Source organism: Condylostylus longicornis, unplaced genomic scaffold (genome assembly GCF_029603195.1).
Source record: "Condylostylus longicornis isolate FDR11 unplaced genomic scaffold, ASM2960319v2 ptg000004l, whole genome shotgun sequence".
Classification (NCBI taxonomy): domain Eukaryota; kingdom Metazoa; phylum Arthropoda; class Insecta; order Diptera; family Dolichopodidae; genus Condylostylus; species Condylostylus longicornis.
The window spans coordinates 8,526,267-8,542,538 of NW_026577973.1; the positions used below are offsets into that span (position 1 = coordinate 8,526,267).

Below are 16,272 nucleotides of genomic sequence, written 5' to 3' on the forward strand. Positions count from 1 at the left end.
GTTTAAAAAAAACGCTACGAGAAGTAATTAACTACAATAATATAATATAACAATATACTTTAATTCTTTTTCGAATTTATAATTCGTTTAATAATCTCTAAATAACATGAGTATAGTTTTTTATTCAAATTTTTTTTAGTACATCACAAATGAGGAACAGTGTTGGTGGCCTCCAAAATTCAGTATAACATCTGCAGATTTAAATCAATTGTTAACCAAGCCCATATTACTGACTAGACATTTTATCCCTTTTTGCTTTTCTTTACATTTTTACCCTTTAAGTTTCTTTGGCATTATAACATTATAGTGTGATAATTAAGTCTTAAAAAATAAAATGAAATAAAACAAGACTTAACTAAAACAACGAATTATTTGTGTAAGTTCTAAAAGTAACAAAAAAGTATATAAAAATAATGCAAAGTAATCTTAATGTGATTTACAAAAAAAAAACCTTAAGTAGATATCTAGAATGAAAGGCAAAGATAAATACATTTGTATATCATCAACATTTTTATAAAAAAGATTTTATAGTTGACCAATTCTTTAATCGTTATCTTGCCTTGCTCATGTGGTCAATTAAAGGAAGACAATTTCTAAGATAAAGAAAAGAAGAAATATATATAATATATATATATAAAAAAATATATTTGAAAGGATGGTGCGCAACTTGTTTAATATTATCGCTTATAGTCAAAAGATAGATGTTCGAGCGGTAAATACACTTTGATCTCATATACATTATAAAAACGTAATAATATAAAAGAAAAATGTTGTTAAGGTGATATTAAGAATTAATTTAGGTATATATATATATAAAAATATGTAAATATATTATATAATAGTATATCAAAAGATAATAATGTAGTAGTTGCTATTATTGAAAATAATAATAAGAATTTGAAGTCGGTTCTCAGATTAGATGATATTTATGTGTATATTATGCATATAAAAATATTTTATTTCACAGCCATTTATTTTAATATATAATATCTATACATGAATTTTAATATATACGATAAAGGAGTAAAAGGATTTTAAAAATTTAGATATTCATTAATTAAAGGTTAATTTAATATTATGAGATTTTGTTTTTGAAATGTTTTTTCTTGTCTTTGTTAACATTTAAAAAATTAAAATTATTTAAATTAAATTTATATAATTAGGTTGTAGCAGGTGATCAACTGTATGTTTATCATGTTTTTTTTTACTATTATTTTATAATAGTTCACCTGCATTTGTTATACGAATATTATAAAACACCTTGTAATTTTTATAAATTATTAAATTATGAAAATAACAAATAATTATTAAATTTTCATTATATTTTTACGAGTAACTATTTAATCTTCTCACAGCTTACCATTACTAAATAATTGCAATAATTAAAAGCCGTAAATTTACACAATGGAGGTACCCTTGTATACGGATTAATTTCCCGGCCCGTACCTTCGAAATCAAATAATATTAGAACCAAATATGAACAAAAAATTTCAAAAGAAAATGTAATTACCGACACGCGAATAAGACTAAAATTATTTTCCAGCAAAAAAAAAGTTTTACTTACCCGTCACTTTTTAATACAATTCACTAACTTTACTAATATATTTTATATCTTCAGTTTAATTTAAAGCTTAAACAAAAAATAAATATTTGATGGTGGCAATTTATAATGATATGGTCCAATTGAGAGTGTCATATACAGGTTAGAGGACGTATTACAATATTATCACTTTACGAAGATAGTAATAGCTGAGAGAAATGACTTTATCTTGATTAGAACTTCCTAGATATAATTGTGAATGGGAGAACAGTACTTTTAGGTTCTATTCTGTTAGCTTATGTTGGATAAAGTGGTACAGGAGCTAGTTACGCGTGCCGCCGACAGAATCTTCAAATATGATAAACAAGTCCTGCGGGTAATAAGCACTCGGCATGCATGAATAGAGAAAGGGTTGTTAACCTAATATAGGGCGAATTCCCGGATGTTGAAAGCAGTATTGGGGGGATATTGTCTTTAGCGTAAGATGATATAGAAATTGTGGGTCATTACACGATTAGTTGTTAAGCATTTTCTTCTTCCTAGATAGGGTAATTGGCATGAATATGAAGTTATTCTCCTTTAATTTAAGCCTAATCGACGGATCTTCTTTTTTGGCCAAGTGATAAGCGTTACCTAAATAAGAAAACGACATTAAATATGCTTCTTCATATTTCAATAAAATTTCTAAATCCCTAAAATATTAATAATAAAAAACTATATTTCTATCTATGCATAGCACACCTTCATATACTTATACTTTTTCCTATTCTACTATATTTTCATAATAAAAAACTAATGTCTGTTAATATTTTATATAAGATAATTAGCGGTTATACTCTGACTAAATTTATAAATGTCATGAATTTTACAAAAAAAAATACTTTGTTTCAAAAATACAAAAATTAATAAACATTGACAGATATTAAGTTAATTACGGTAATCTATACGTTATATCACAAAAAAAAAAAAAAAAATAAAAATATTATAAATGTTACTTCCATTTATTATGTGTGCATGTATGTACAATAATGTAGACGTTATGTATGTAAGTATATAATGTAGATACCAAATGACATTTTACGAACTTTAAATATTAATAAATCTTTTGATATTTATTAGATATTTATCCATGTAAATATTGAATGATTATATTGTTAATTTAACCAAGGTATAACAAAGTAATATACATACAACGCATGATGTAGGTAAATATGAATATAACTTTCCATAATAATACTGTTTCTACATTTAAATACACACAAATATATAAATTTTAATAAAAGATCGCATATTACGTATAACATTTATGATGTATATTTATTAATACCGTAATATAAAAAAAACAAAACAAAGATATTTGATAATGAAGCGGAATAAAATATGAAAGTTAACGCTATTAATGACATACGCACACAATATCACATATTAAAAGAAAACAAATAACGCTAATCAGAAATGGCTAATTGAATTTTTCTCCTGATAAACGTAGTCATTTGCCTAATATATTCAATGATAATTTTATGTATACAAATACATAATATGTTTACTCACATCATATAACCACCTACCTTTAAACAAACACATGTGTGTATGATTGTATGTATGTATGTATATATTTTGAGAAAAGAAAAAGCAATTTATATTGTGGGAGGGTTCGGTTAATTTCATTATGGCGAATATTAAAACAATACAAACACATATACAGCCATACATTTTGTATATTAAATATAAAATATATTAAATAGGCACAATATTGTTGACTATTAATGAATGGGAACGGTTATGGTTGAATATAAAAATAAAATTATAGCATGGATAGAAAATTAAAGATCAAAAAAACTAAATGTGAAAAAAAACAAGAATTGTTTATGTAATTATGAAAATATTTTTGTTAAAAATTTTTACATTTGTATTTAAATGGCTAGGTATGTAAGGAATATAAGAAATGTGTGGATTTTTGTTAGACTTGAATTTAAATATGATTTTAATTACTTGAAAAATATTTGACAAATACACAGAAATTTTTAATTTAAACAAATTGCATATGCAATTTTTATTACTGAAACAAAATCACAATGTGTGTATTTAAAAAGTAAATATTAATTATGCTCTCTACTAATTATGATTTTTCAATTAGCGATTTAACAAATTTGTTGGCAAACATAGGAAAATAACGTGCTGACATTGCAATGATAAATATTTGTTAAAATTGATATTATTATACTTGATAAAGACTGTAGAAAATAGATCAATAACGCGGATAGCATGTTGGTCATTACGAAAACGATAAAAATATTGGAGTTTCTTAAGATTATCTCTGAAATATCAGAGGCGAGTGAGACATTTAGTAATCAGATTTGAAAATTCTCCTCTAGGTTAATAGTTTGATAATATTTAAGAGAAAATATAAAGGTTAAAACCTCTTGGGTTCTAGGAAAGAATATACTGTTGCTTTTAAGTGTTTCATGTTGTACATACCGAAGTATTTCGTAAAATAAATTCTTTAATATTGGCGGTCCATTGTTTAAAACAGTAGATAAAATTAAGCATTTTAATACAGGCGCCCTTGCTTTGGAAATATCTTCAATCCTCGGATATTATGAATAAAGTACAAAACACAAACTCTTTTTAGTAATTTATTTTGAGTAAATGAGGCTCAACAGATCAACGTTTATGTATTGTAATCAATAGATACATTATAAAATTTTTAGAAATTCTAAACTTTGTTAACTTCAAAACTTGTTAATTAAACCAAAATTTTTAATTCATTTCATATGAAATTTACGAGGAAAAAGTTTAGCGACATGTAAATTAAATTACCTTGTTAAAACAGAAACTCCGATTAATATCCCGAAAATTTATCATAACAACTTGAAATTCGAATGGAACTAATTGTTCCTATAATTTGAAACAATTTGCTGAATTTATTGAGAAAATATGAGCCAGAAGCCTGCTTTGGAATAATCTCATTTACTCATTTCATATCTTTGACTGATATAAAAAATAAGAAGAAATTTTAATACCAATTAGTAACCAGAATAACGATGAAAGTCATTTTCCTTGTAAAGGTTATTAATTTTTATTTATAGGGTCCCACACTTAAGCATTTAGATTAGACATTTTTTATTATAATATTTTTGTTTGTTAATGTTTTAATGTTCATGTTTAGAAACATTTTCCATAGTTCCAAAATTGCTTTTCATGTTGGGTTTTTTTCTATTTCTTTTTTAGGTCTTTGTCTAATTGCTTACAATGGGAATGATATTATTGGCTAATTTTGGTTTGTTAAAAATTTTTTTTTATTTAAATTTATTTTTGTATTTCTATGATTGTTTTTTTACGATTGCATGACAAAATATCATTTAGATTTCAACACGATTTGTAGGAATGTTTTCAGTTTTTCAATTTAATTTTTTGTTTTTTTTTTTCTTTCGTTTTCCTCCTATTATTATTTTATTCGTATAACTATTTCGGATTTATGGATATTAATGTGGAACTGTTATTAAACTGCAGTAATTTTTTAATAATATTTAGATTGGGAATGAGTCTAAAGTAACTTTTGATGTTATTACTTTTGGAATTATTTGTTTTGTAAATTTCTTAAAAAAAAAAAAAATTTTTTTAAAATAATATTTTATTTCTTCCAATTAGTTTTCTGTTTTAATATAATTGAACTCATTTTTTATAACATACAAGTAAAAAGTAATAAGAATCCAGTAGTTTTTAAACAAAATTTTAGTAAAACTTTCATAGTTTTCTATTGTATTTTGTTGGTATTCATAATGGCAGATCCCAGTCCGATATATTGTGCAATCTGAAATAAATACAAAAATTTCGTAAACAAAATAGTCACTGTTATAGAAACGATCAGAGTCAATAAATTTTCAAAACGTTGTTTTAAATTGATTCAAAGTAAAAAATTTAAATTAATAATAAATGGGACCGCATGGAATAAAAATCCAACTACAAAAAGAATACGTCAAAATTATGTTATTTTCTAATTTTTAGTTCTCTGCCTGTAAAAATTTGTCTCATATAGCAGGTTTATGTTCTTGCTGTTGTCTTACTACGCAAAAATCTGAAGTGCTCCGACAAATCCATTATTACTTTAATTTTAAAACGAATACATAGATTAAAAAGTTCAGAACGGAAAGCTAATTGAATCGAAAGCGAAACATACCCCTATTATTATAATAAAGTATTCCTATGGTACTTGTAATAGTCTTACTTCAAAAGTATATTTAACATTCAAATTAAAAAAAAACATTAAATGTTAAAGGGAGTTCCGGGACACCGAAGCATAAACGGTAGAAATGAGAGTAAATAACAGATATTTACATAAATTCGGACTACTATTCAAAATCGTATTGCATTCATTGAGTCCGAAGTCAATCGGAAGTCAAAACTGGAATTCCAATGAGTGCACTAGAAATAATTCTTTCAGTTAAATCATCAAAAATTTTATATTTTTGTCCGATTTTTTTATAGTAGTAAAAACTTTTTATAATAAATATAAAAAAAACACGAGTATCTACTATAAGAATATTAATTTGCAAAAAGAGTACAGAATATCGAAAAATTACTAAGACTCTTCCTTTATTTCATTACAACAAATTTCAAGAAAAATTTTCATTTTTGAGAATTAATGCAAATGCAAAATTCACCTCGAATAATTTAAACAATACATACAGCAAATTCAGCTTGTACAATTGTCATAAATTAATTTATAATTTTAAATACATTACGTCATTTGAGTAAATCGAATTAAAGTGTTGCTATAATTTCGGAATGTTTGTATTTTGTTACTATTATAATTATGTGAATAGATTTAATAACGTGATTAAAAGTAATTACAATTTTACATTTTTTATACTTTTTTATTTTCTGAATAAAAATAATTAGCAATTTGAAAATATAGAAGAAATTTTCTTATTAAAACTTGGTATATTGACTAAACAGTCAACACACTTTGTGAATGAATAATAATAAAGAAGAAAAAATATTTTCCCAAAGTGGGTGGAATGAAATTATAATTTTCATAATTTTTATTTTACACTATAAAAAATTTGTGTAAATGTTTTATAAAGTTGTAAAATAATACAAATTGAATTTTTTTTTTTTTGCAATTAAAGATGCTTTTTATTAAATTATGATTAGAAATGCAATAATAAAACTTTAATATCTGTTAAAATAATTTGTAATTTTTAATGAATTTAATAACAGAGCGGTTACAGAGTAATAATACTGTGAGAATAGTAATAAATGCATAAAATTATTGTACAAACAATAAGTGCATTAAAATAATCTTTTAATTAGATAAAATTAAATATTAGTAAGTTTATGTGATGACGATATTTTCTTAATATTGAATTTCTGATACATTTGTTAAAAGGCTCTACTACGGTCTTAATACTCTTATTTCTTTCAAGAAAAAATTCCGAATTTTTGGTTATATTAGATTTCGAAACCAAAAAATTGTAATTACATTCTTAACATCATAATCGAATATAAGAATTTAAACGGAAAAGCAGATTTTAATAGATTATAATCTTATATTTCCATACATTGATTATAATGCTGAGATTAGAACTGAGTAAATGTTTCAATCACACTATGATTATAGTCGGTTTAAATACAAGTGCGAAAGAATACTATTTTCAATAATTTGTTTCCAATACTTTTTCCAATATTTCGTGAATAATATTAATATTATAGGTTAAGTGATACGTAAGGGCTTGTTTTTAATAAAGCTGTTTATTAACCATAAATTTTTTGAATAAATCTGAAGGTGTCCTAACTGAAGCTTAATAAATTTCAATTACTTTCTGTTGAAATTTTTACCCGCAATTTTTACCCGCATAGTTTGTTCTCCCAATCTAAAAATAAGAAAATCTGTGACTTGTTTGTCAAGATAGTTTTGTGGAAATCTTAAATTAAATTCTAAAACAGATTTAAGTTTTAGAATCATGTTTTTACAAGAAAATGTATTTGCTATTGACGAGCTTTCTTGTATTGGAATATGAACATTAAAATTCCTACACATGCATCATACAAATAGAATTAGCATAAAAAAAGTTTATTTTTTTGAAACCAACCCAGAAATCACAAAATGTTTGCCAATGCATTAGAATAGAACACCTTTTGCTTATTCTCTAAACAGCACTTTTCAAGAATAGCTCTTTCTTTTAAGAGAGTCAACCATTCCGTGTTATACTACGCAATTTTAAAAAAAAAAATATTTAAATTCATTTATAGTTTCACTTTAAATAAAATGCCAAACTAAATTCTAAACTGTTATATGAGTAAAATTCCATTTTCATTCCATATTACTCATATAACAAATATTTGCGTGTGGTATTTTTAGCATCTGCTTGATGCTAAATTTCTTATACGTACATATGTGTATATAAGTATATACTTATATGACTACATAGTGAAAAATCTGTATATGATTACCGAATTTAAAAAATTTCAAAAATATTTTGACAGGATGCTTAAAATATAAAATACTGAAAAAAATTTATTACAATTTCTTATATTTCCATTTTGAATCCTTATCTCTTACTAATTAATATCCTTCGAGTAATTAGAAACTCTTAAGTACTATTTAGACGCATGCGGTGTTCTTCAAAATTTTTAATTCTCAAGTACTTTTCAGTTTTTTAAAAAATTATAATATTTAAAAGTAAAATATCTATTATAAATTTTATGGCTATTTAATTTACGTAAATAACTTTCTAATATGCCTTATACTCTTTTTTCCTTTCAATTCTTTTTTCAGTATAATGCTTGTGCTATTTATCTGGTCTGCAATAAAAACTATTTGAATGTAAAACAGGTTGTATGAAAAAAAAATCTGTTTCATTTTACGTTGGTTGGCCAATAAATTTATAATTACGAGTATATTGAAAAATTCGTACAAAATTTGTAAATTATACGAGTACAATTTTTGCAAATTTCATTTTCACTTTTTTTTTTTAAATTTGTAGATTAGTGAAACTGTGGAACAGTAAAATTTTGTAGTATAGCATATTTTAGAATTTGGATAATGAAAATAAATTGAAAATATTATAGGTGTTAAGCTATTAAGTTGAAATAAATGATAGAAAAATATTTATGCCGTAAAAGTTATTTTAGTCTTTCAATGTTTTTGCGCTAAATAAATAATTATCAAACAGCGAGAAATGAAGAATGTAAACAGACAATTTTAATTTAAGTCTTATAGAGCTTAAATAATAATTAAACTAACAATTCTTTAGAATAGGGTGCCTAATGTTTTTAATTCAATTAACTAAATTTTTTTAAGATTGCTCACTGAATTAATCGATCTTGTTTTTTCATCAGTAGAAAATGTATGAGTACTATTTGACTTTTGTTTTAACTTCAATTGAAATAAAAAAAAACGACGGACGTGAAAAGCCAAACTTTTCGACCACATTTCTTATTACATATGTATATATTAAACAATTTAGTAAAAGAATTTACTTTAATATTTTCCGTTTTGAATTGAAATTAAAATTATCATTGAACAACACCACTTGAAAGTCAATTTACTTATATGGCTGATAAAAAATCATTTCATATCTAATCATAATTAACCAGAATGTTTTGTATCTGTCGGTATTCCTTTTTAACTCTTTTGTATTAAAATAAATTTTAAACTTTGAGTAGTACCATGTTCAGTATAGTTACAAGTAATCTTTATATATTAAGCAATTTGTATTAATATAATTATTAGTAATATAGGAGAGTATTTTTAAGTGAATGTGTACATCAAATTAATTTTTAATATTGTAGAAGTTTCAATAATTGAAAGAATGACAATGTACAAAAAAATTTAAGATTAATGTTTTAGATTACTGAGATATTTAATGTCGAACAAAATCAATATTATTTGTTCAATTTAACGAATGCCAATTTTATTACGAATTACAGTCTATTTTATTACGAATTTAAGTCTATTATATTTAAGTTATATATGAATCCTCGAATCTCATTGAATATTGAATCGGTGTCACATGTTGAAATAATTAATACAAAGAGAAATTAAGGACTCACATATGGATTAAAATATTTTCATTTTAGTATTATAATCATAAATGCCATATTCTGCATAACAATATTCGAATCGATACAGTGACGAGTTACTCGTATAACTACTTAGGATTGATAATAAATTGAAAAATTAAATGGGATGAATATATTATATTTTGTTATCAAAAAAATTGCACCATATATTTTTGTACTCAGAAGATTTAGGGGTCTATTAGAATAAAATGCGATGTTTTTATTCGGCATATATTCTTTTTATTGTTTCGGTATTGTTCACGTCAAAATTGGAAGTTCAAATAAAGAGGACTATTAAGACAATTCATAACTACCCCATAATGCACCCCATTAGATTACTTTGTACGTGTTAATACCGAAGTCTAAATTTCATTTGCAGGAGGGAGTTATACATAATTTCTTATTGAACCGGAATATGAACTTGTTGTATATTCATATTCCACGAGAAATAAGTCGAATTTTTATTTGACCTTATTTAGAATAAACAATTAAAGAAATAATCTCCTATTTAATTGTCTGAAAATTTTCAATGACTACCCTACGGGGATTAGACCAATAGCGTTGGTATCTTTAAGAAATCGATTGACGAATTTATTCACACCCTGCAGGCGCTATTTTAATAACTTGATTTACTGAAATAATATACATTTTAGGATGGCTTCGAAAACTCGTAACGATGCTATTATTCGTGCTGATTTTTTTCTTTGTAAGTTTGTATTAATTTCTTGACACTCTGTAGGCGATATTTTTTTAATTTTTTTTGAAAAAATAGTTTCTATTGCTTGTAAGACTCGTAACATTGTAATATACATATTCGGTTTTAATGAACAGTAAAATTAATGCATTTGGTAATAATTGACATTATCCCAAGAATGCGAAGTATGGAAGGGTGATACCTAAATACTATACAACTACATAACTGTACAATGTGTATTTTGTCATATTGTACATTAATGATAATATGATAAACTACAAACCCACTGAAAAAAAGTGATCGAAATAATCATAAAACTAAATATTATTTGCATAAACCAATTTGTATTTTATCAATTAAAAATTATCTTAAGATAGTTTAGTTTATAATAAAATCAATCGTAAAATTACAAACATAAATTTCAATCTGTTATATAATTAATTTACCTATACTAGTTTAGAATTACTGCTCGATTTCTTCTTCCACCATAAAACCTATTTTCAAAATTTTTAGAAAATATTTAAAAAATTTTGATAGATAAACTCAATTAAGAAAAAATTAATTATTTGTTTAATGACCATACATTTTAGACATGTGCGGCTATAATTCTGGTTTTATATTAATTAGTTAATATTTAAAAATCCATTTAAGAGATTTGATTTCCTTTTTAGTAAAAAAAATATTATTATCTTCTTAGTTCATTATTAATTTGTCCATAAAAATGATATCTTAATTGAAATTGCTTATATTTTTAGATAAATGAAAATTTTTATTTTAAATTAAAACTGGAATAAAGTTAAAAATATGGAAATTTACAATTATGTAAATAATTTGGAGACAAAGAACAAAGCCTCATTATGTCCCGAAAATGGAAATCACTTAAATTTTCGTATTTAAAGTAGGTAAACCAATTAAAGAAAATTTAACATGACTTGAATAAGTTTTTGCCATCAATACATTGCTTATGTCACAATTTTAATTACTTTTGTCTTTAGTTTATATCTGGAAAAGTTTTGTTTTTTTTGGAAAATTATGGTCGTATCTTGTAGACATCAAATAAAAATGTTAATTGCTATATAATAATGTAACAATTTTAGCATATAACAATTTACACAAGTACAACAATTTGAGTATTCAAGCCCAAGAATCAACTGTTGAATTAGAAAATTATTGAAGTAAACGATAAAAATTTGGCACCCGCTTGTTGCGGGTGTATTAAATAATTTAACTATTCCGTTGTTGAAATTCAGTGTTATTTTCACTACCAATTATTTTTAATCACAAAAACCAAAATTCTAAAATTTTTCTAAAACAAAAACTTACCAAATTTTAAGTAATACGAACACTGCTGCCTGTTCTGCTGGAAAGAAACGAGGTTAGAATAAAAAAATACAACAAACTTAACGAATGTGTTTGCACAATTTTTTCAGTCAATTCAAAATAAAATCGAAAACGGAAGAGAAAAAGGAAGTATTTATTGGTGTATGGTGTTATAATTCCAGTGGTAGAAAGTATCAAAGAAATTGTACCGAATTTCCAAATTAACTGGTTTTAGTGAAACATTGTTCCTGACAATGCTTTTAATAAAACTTTAATTAAGTGAAGTTACATTTGATTGACATAAAAACGTCTATACTTACGTATCAACTTTGTACTTCAATTTTTCAAAATATTTCCTTATTTTTCTCTCCCGGAATGGAATTTTTAAAGATTCTGTGGAAACATTTGATTGATGAAGTTTTTGCTGAATTTTATTGTAATTAATAAATATGTAACTTAAAAATCAGTTACAAAAATTGAAACCTGGTAACTGCATTTATATAGCAAAAGTTCTTTTTCATAATCTCACGTTTAGTCCGAGAATAAAATGGTCATTCTGACTTTGTTCTAATCTAATACTGATCCGGAAATTGATAAATAATAATATACAAGTAAGTGGGTTTGCATAATAAAAAGGTTAATATCGAAAACTGAATGTGTAATGAGTCATAAAATTTTGGCATACATAGTTCTTTTTGAACAATGCCTTTTCTCCTTGACTGTGCCATTATTGTAGCTGGTCCTTAAACGTTCAGTTCTAATACTGATATATTCCATATAGGGTAAGTGGAAATTTTATGCTATTGTTAATCATTAGTCAGACTGATAAAACTCCTAAAGAACTTTAAAGCTGACTGCAAAAATTACTTGAAAAGCACTTTCTTTGATTCAAATATTTTGAAATTATTTAGACAATTTTAAATTTCTACCTTAAAGTGCTCTATAAAAAATTTTTTATTATTAATAGTCCCTAATTCGGGGCGTAAAATTGATCAAAATTTCAAAACAAAATAAAAAAAACACGAAATTTTTTAAATTGCTATTCTTTTTTGATTTTCTTTTTTTCTTTTTCCATTTTCTTTAAAATTTATAATACAATAATTTAGTAAAATTTTAAATTAATCTATAATCAAATTATTTACAATTATTTTCACACAGTTAATTTTTCTCCATTCAAATTTTCTTGCAATCAAAATTCCAACGAATATTCGTGTTTTAGTCTTCCTTCCTTGAAATCTAAATTTAGATTTTAATTCAAAAACTCTTTATTTTTGACTTTGGTTTAGTTTTCTTTAATTTTTCTACAGTATGTTATTCGAAAATAACTGCAGGATAATATTGTTGTGCAGCTGGATTATTATTTTCTTAGCCAACAAAATGAATATCACAGTTATCTTTTTGCTATCCCTTTTGAAACAATATTAGAAATTTAGCACGAAAATATATAATTATTTCTGAGGACTACATATTGTTTGTGGTGCTGGTGCATGATGATGATGAGCAATTGTGATATGATGACTATGAGAGTGATGATCGTCATCTGGTGGCGGATCATGCATTGGTTTTTTCTTTAATATACTTAAATCGTTTACATTTTCAAGGAAACTTTTGTGAGCCGAAAGTGCTTTAACACTTTCAACATCTTTTTTTAATTCCTCCATATCACGTTTTAATTTTGCCCGTCTATTTTGGAACCATGTTATAACCTGGGAATTAAAAACATAAAATATAAATTTTAAAATGAGTTTATAAAAATTTGTAAAACAAAGCTTCGTATATTACAAACTATTTCATTACCTGAGCATTTGATAGACCTAAACCAGCTGCAATTTCATCACGATCAGCCGGTGATAAATATTTTTGATATAGGAAGCGTTTTTCTAATTCGAATATTTGATGATTTGTAAACGCAGTACGAGATTTTCTTTTTTTCTTTGGTTGTGGTCTCGTTGCAAATAAATCTAAATGTGATTGGTCTGAAAAGAAAAAGAGAAAAATTTTGTTAATTTCAACTTTTTTTAAAAAAAATGGCTCATATTTTTTTTACAATTTTGTAAGTAATGTTTAAATAAAGCAATTAAAGAGTAAATTATAATTTTGCTAAAACGATAACCGATTATCTTCGGTATGCTAAGTCCTCTTTGATGGTTCGTTAGTTTTGCCTGTCCGAAATACAGATAAGGATAAAGTATTTGAGTTTCAAAGATAAGAGTACAAGTACCAACCTTCATTTTAAATTAATTGTTACATTTTGTTTGTTTCTTTGTGTTAGAATGACAGGAAGGGAAACTTTTAACCAGCTCAATAATTTAATAATACATGTGCAGTAAAATTTATTGTAACATCCTAAAAATTAACAAGTTAATCATATGTTTTTCTTTCTTTTTTAAATTTCCGACTATTTCATATTTATTTTTGTATTGCGTATAGTAAAGGTTATAATAAATGGTAAAATTTTAATCTTGATTTTTGTTTTGTTTTAAATTTGCCCAATTAAAGTTACTTGTTTTACTTAATTTTTCTTTCTTCAAACAGTAAAAATTATATATTTCGTATATTCAAACCACAATGTTACATAGTTGCATTGAGCTCTTGTTACAATAATTATTTCATCTCGTTAACGACACTTTAACGAGAAGTAATTTTAATTTTGTATCAAGTACGATAGGTGTTTCATAATTTATCTTCTATATAGAATAAATTATTACAGACCGTATTGGATGCAATAAGGAAAGCTATGAGATGGCACTAAATATCGCATATCAAGTTTTTGGTAGAAAAAGACTTCTTCGAGGTAGGGAAACGTAAACGAGATATCTGTCGGTTTGTCTGTTAGTCTGTCTATTTGTCTGCCGGTCTGGTTATCAGTTTGTCTGTACACATCAGTTTCTCAAGTTCCGGCGCGCACAATTTATAAATTTTTGGGAGTATCAGGACTCGGAAACTGAAACTTTAGCTGAACAGGAGCTGATTTTACATTTTTTACAATAACTAAAGAACTAATTGACAGAATTTCTTAAAATTCAATATTTGAATTCTGTTTGTTGTTAAAGATAATTGACGAACTTTTCAGAAAATTCCAATGACATAAAGTCAACCCCGACTAATTGTCAAATTTACATTTTTTTAAGTATGTTTTAAGTATGAAAACTTATTAGCGTCCTTAAAATTTGAAAAAATTGTTTAAAGTGCAATTTCATAACCTTGTGCAACACTTTCATTAAACTGGGTAATACACCTTATAACTACGTCAGAATTTTTTTAACATTCATATAACAAATAACAAAATTAATGATCGAAACAAATGATGTAGTGTTATTCAATTGCGATCACTTTTTGACTAAAAATTTTTATAAAGACTCTATTTTAAGTCTAAGCTAGTTTTACTGGTAGCTACAGACTAAACTTTGGCTCTAATCGTAACTAATCGTAATTTTAAGCTCGTAGTTTAAAAATGCAATGTTTTCTTAAGTGAGATTTGAATATCTTTTAAATATGATAGAAATAATATTTTTCAATAGAAATAATAAGATCACATAATATGATGTTAAAAATAATTATTATGCATTGATTTCCGAGGTGGGAACACGTTACGTAATTGAAATAACATTAAAAAAACTATTGCTGTACTAAAAACAGTTTATATAATTTATTTAATTAAAAAAATTTTCAAAAATTTGGACTGAGAACGAATGTGTTTTGATTGACATTAAAAGGATGGCATAAGTGAATGACATAACAAACTGTCAAAATAAGTAAGAGGGTAGTCCTTTTCGTTAGTGGTTTAAAATAACTAAGATCAAAATGTAAATTTATTAAAAAATATCTATCAAATGTCTATCAAATATTCAGCATAAGCGCAATCAATCAAATTCAAATCACAAGCGCAAATAATTTTGACCTGATTTGTAATACACTGTTATTCTACGTTATGGGAACTTTACTGTGATGAAATAATTTTTTTAATTTGAAATAATAAAATTTTTAAAGAATTTAATTAGTTTAAAATCTCATTTGAAGCTATAATTTCAAGTTAATTTTAAGTTTAAAAAGGGAAAATTAGTAACTTAATTCAATCTCTACATAATTTTGAACTGTATTATGTACAAGGATAAATGTAGGATAGTAAAAATTGTTGTCTTTTTCTATTGAATGAATTAAATGTCTCCTAAATAGATATTTCAATATTTAATTATACGGAAATCATATATATATATATAATTTAATGTGTAATTATTTTCATATTCACAGCACAATATAAGTTTCTATTACTGCAGGACTTAGTTTATGCTTGATCAATCTGAAATCTAATCCAACGTAGATTTCTTTTATAAAAGCACAGGAATTATGAATATTAAAAATGAAGTCATCAAATTCAACAAAAACAGTTTCGACGATTAATTTTAACAAAATACATAATTTATATAAAGGTATGTTCTTTATGTCACTGAAATGTGACAAATTCTGGTAAAACAGATTTTGAATAAAAAATTTCAACATAATCTCGAAATAATTTCAGTAATATTAATGTACTAAAAAATATTACCTAGAATATTTCCACCACTATAGGAATCAATTCAACTTATTTATTTAGTTGTCACTTTACTGTCAACTTGCCTGGTAAATCATAAATCATATTTTAAATTGCTGC

At 24.9% G+C, this 16,272-nt stretch overlaps 1 protein-coding gene across 1 annotated transcript in view; it reads right to left on the reverse strand.

Annotated features, from left to right (window-relative positions):
- Positions 1 to 12,714: 12,714 nt before the first annotated feature.
- Positions 12,715 to 16,272, reverse strand: part of LOC129611184 (homeobox protein B-H2-like) — a 64,309-nt gene continuing 60,751 nt past the window's right edge. Inside the window, exons 2-3 of the mRNA XM_055524179.1 lie at positions 13,419 to 13,597; positions 12,715 to 13,327 (exon numbers count right to left, since the gene is read on the reverse strand). Of these exons, the coding sequence (XP_055380154.1) occupies positions 13,070 to 13,327; positions 13,419 to 13,597 (437 nt within the window). The 3' untranslated portion in view covers positions 12,715 to 13,069. The remainder of the gene's footprint in view (positions 13,328 to 13,418; positions 13,598 to 16,272) is intronic.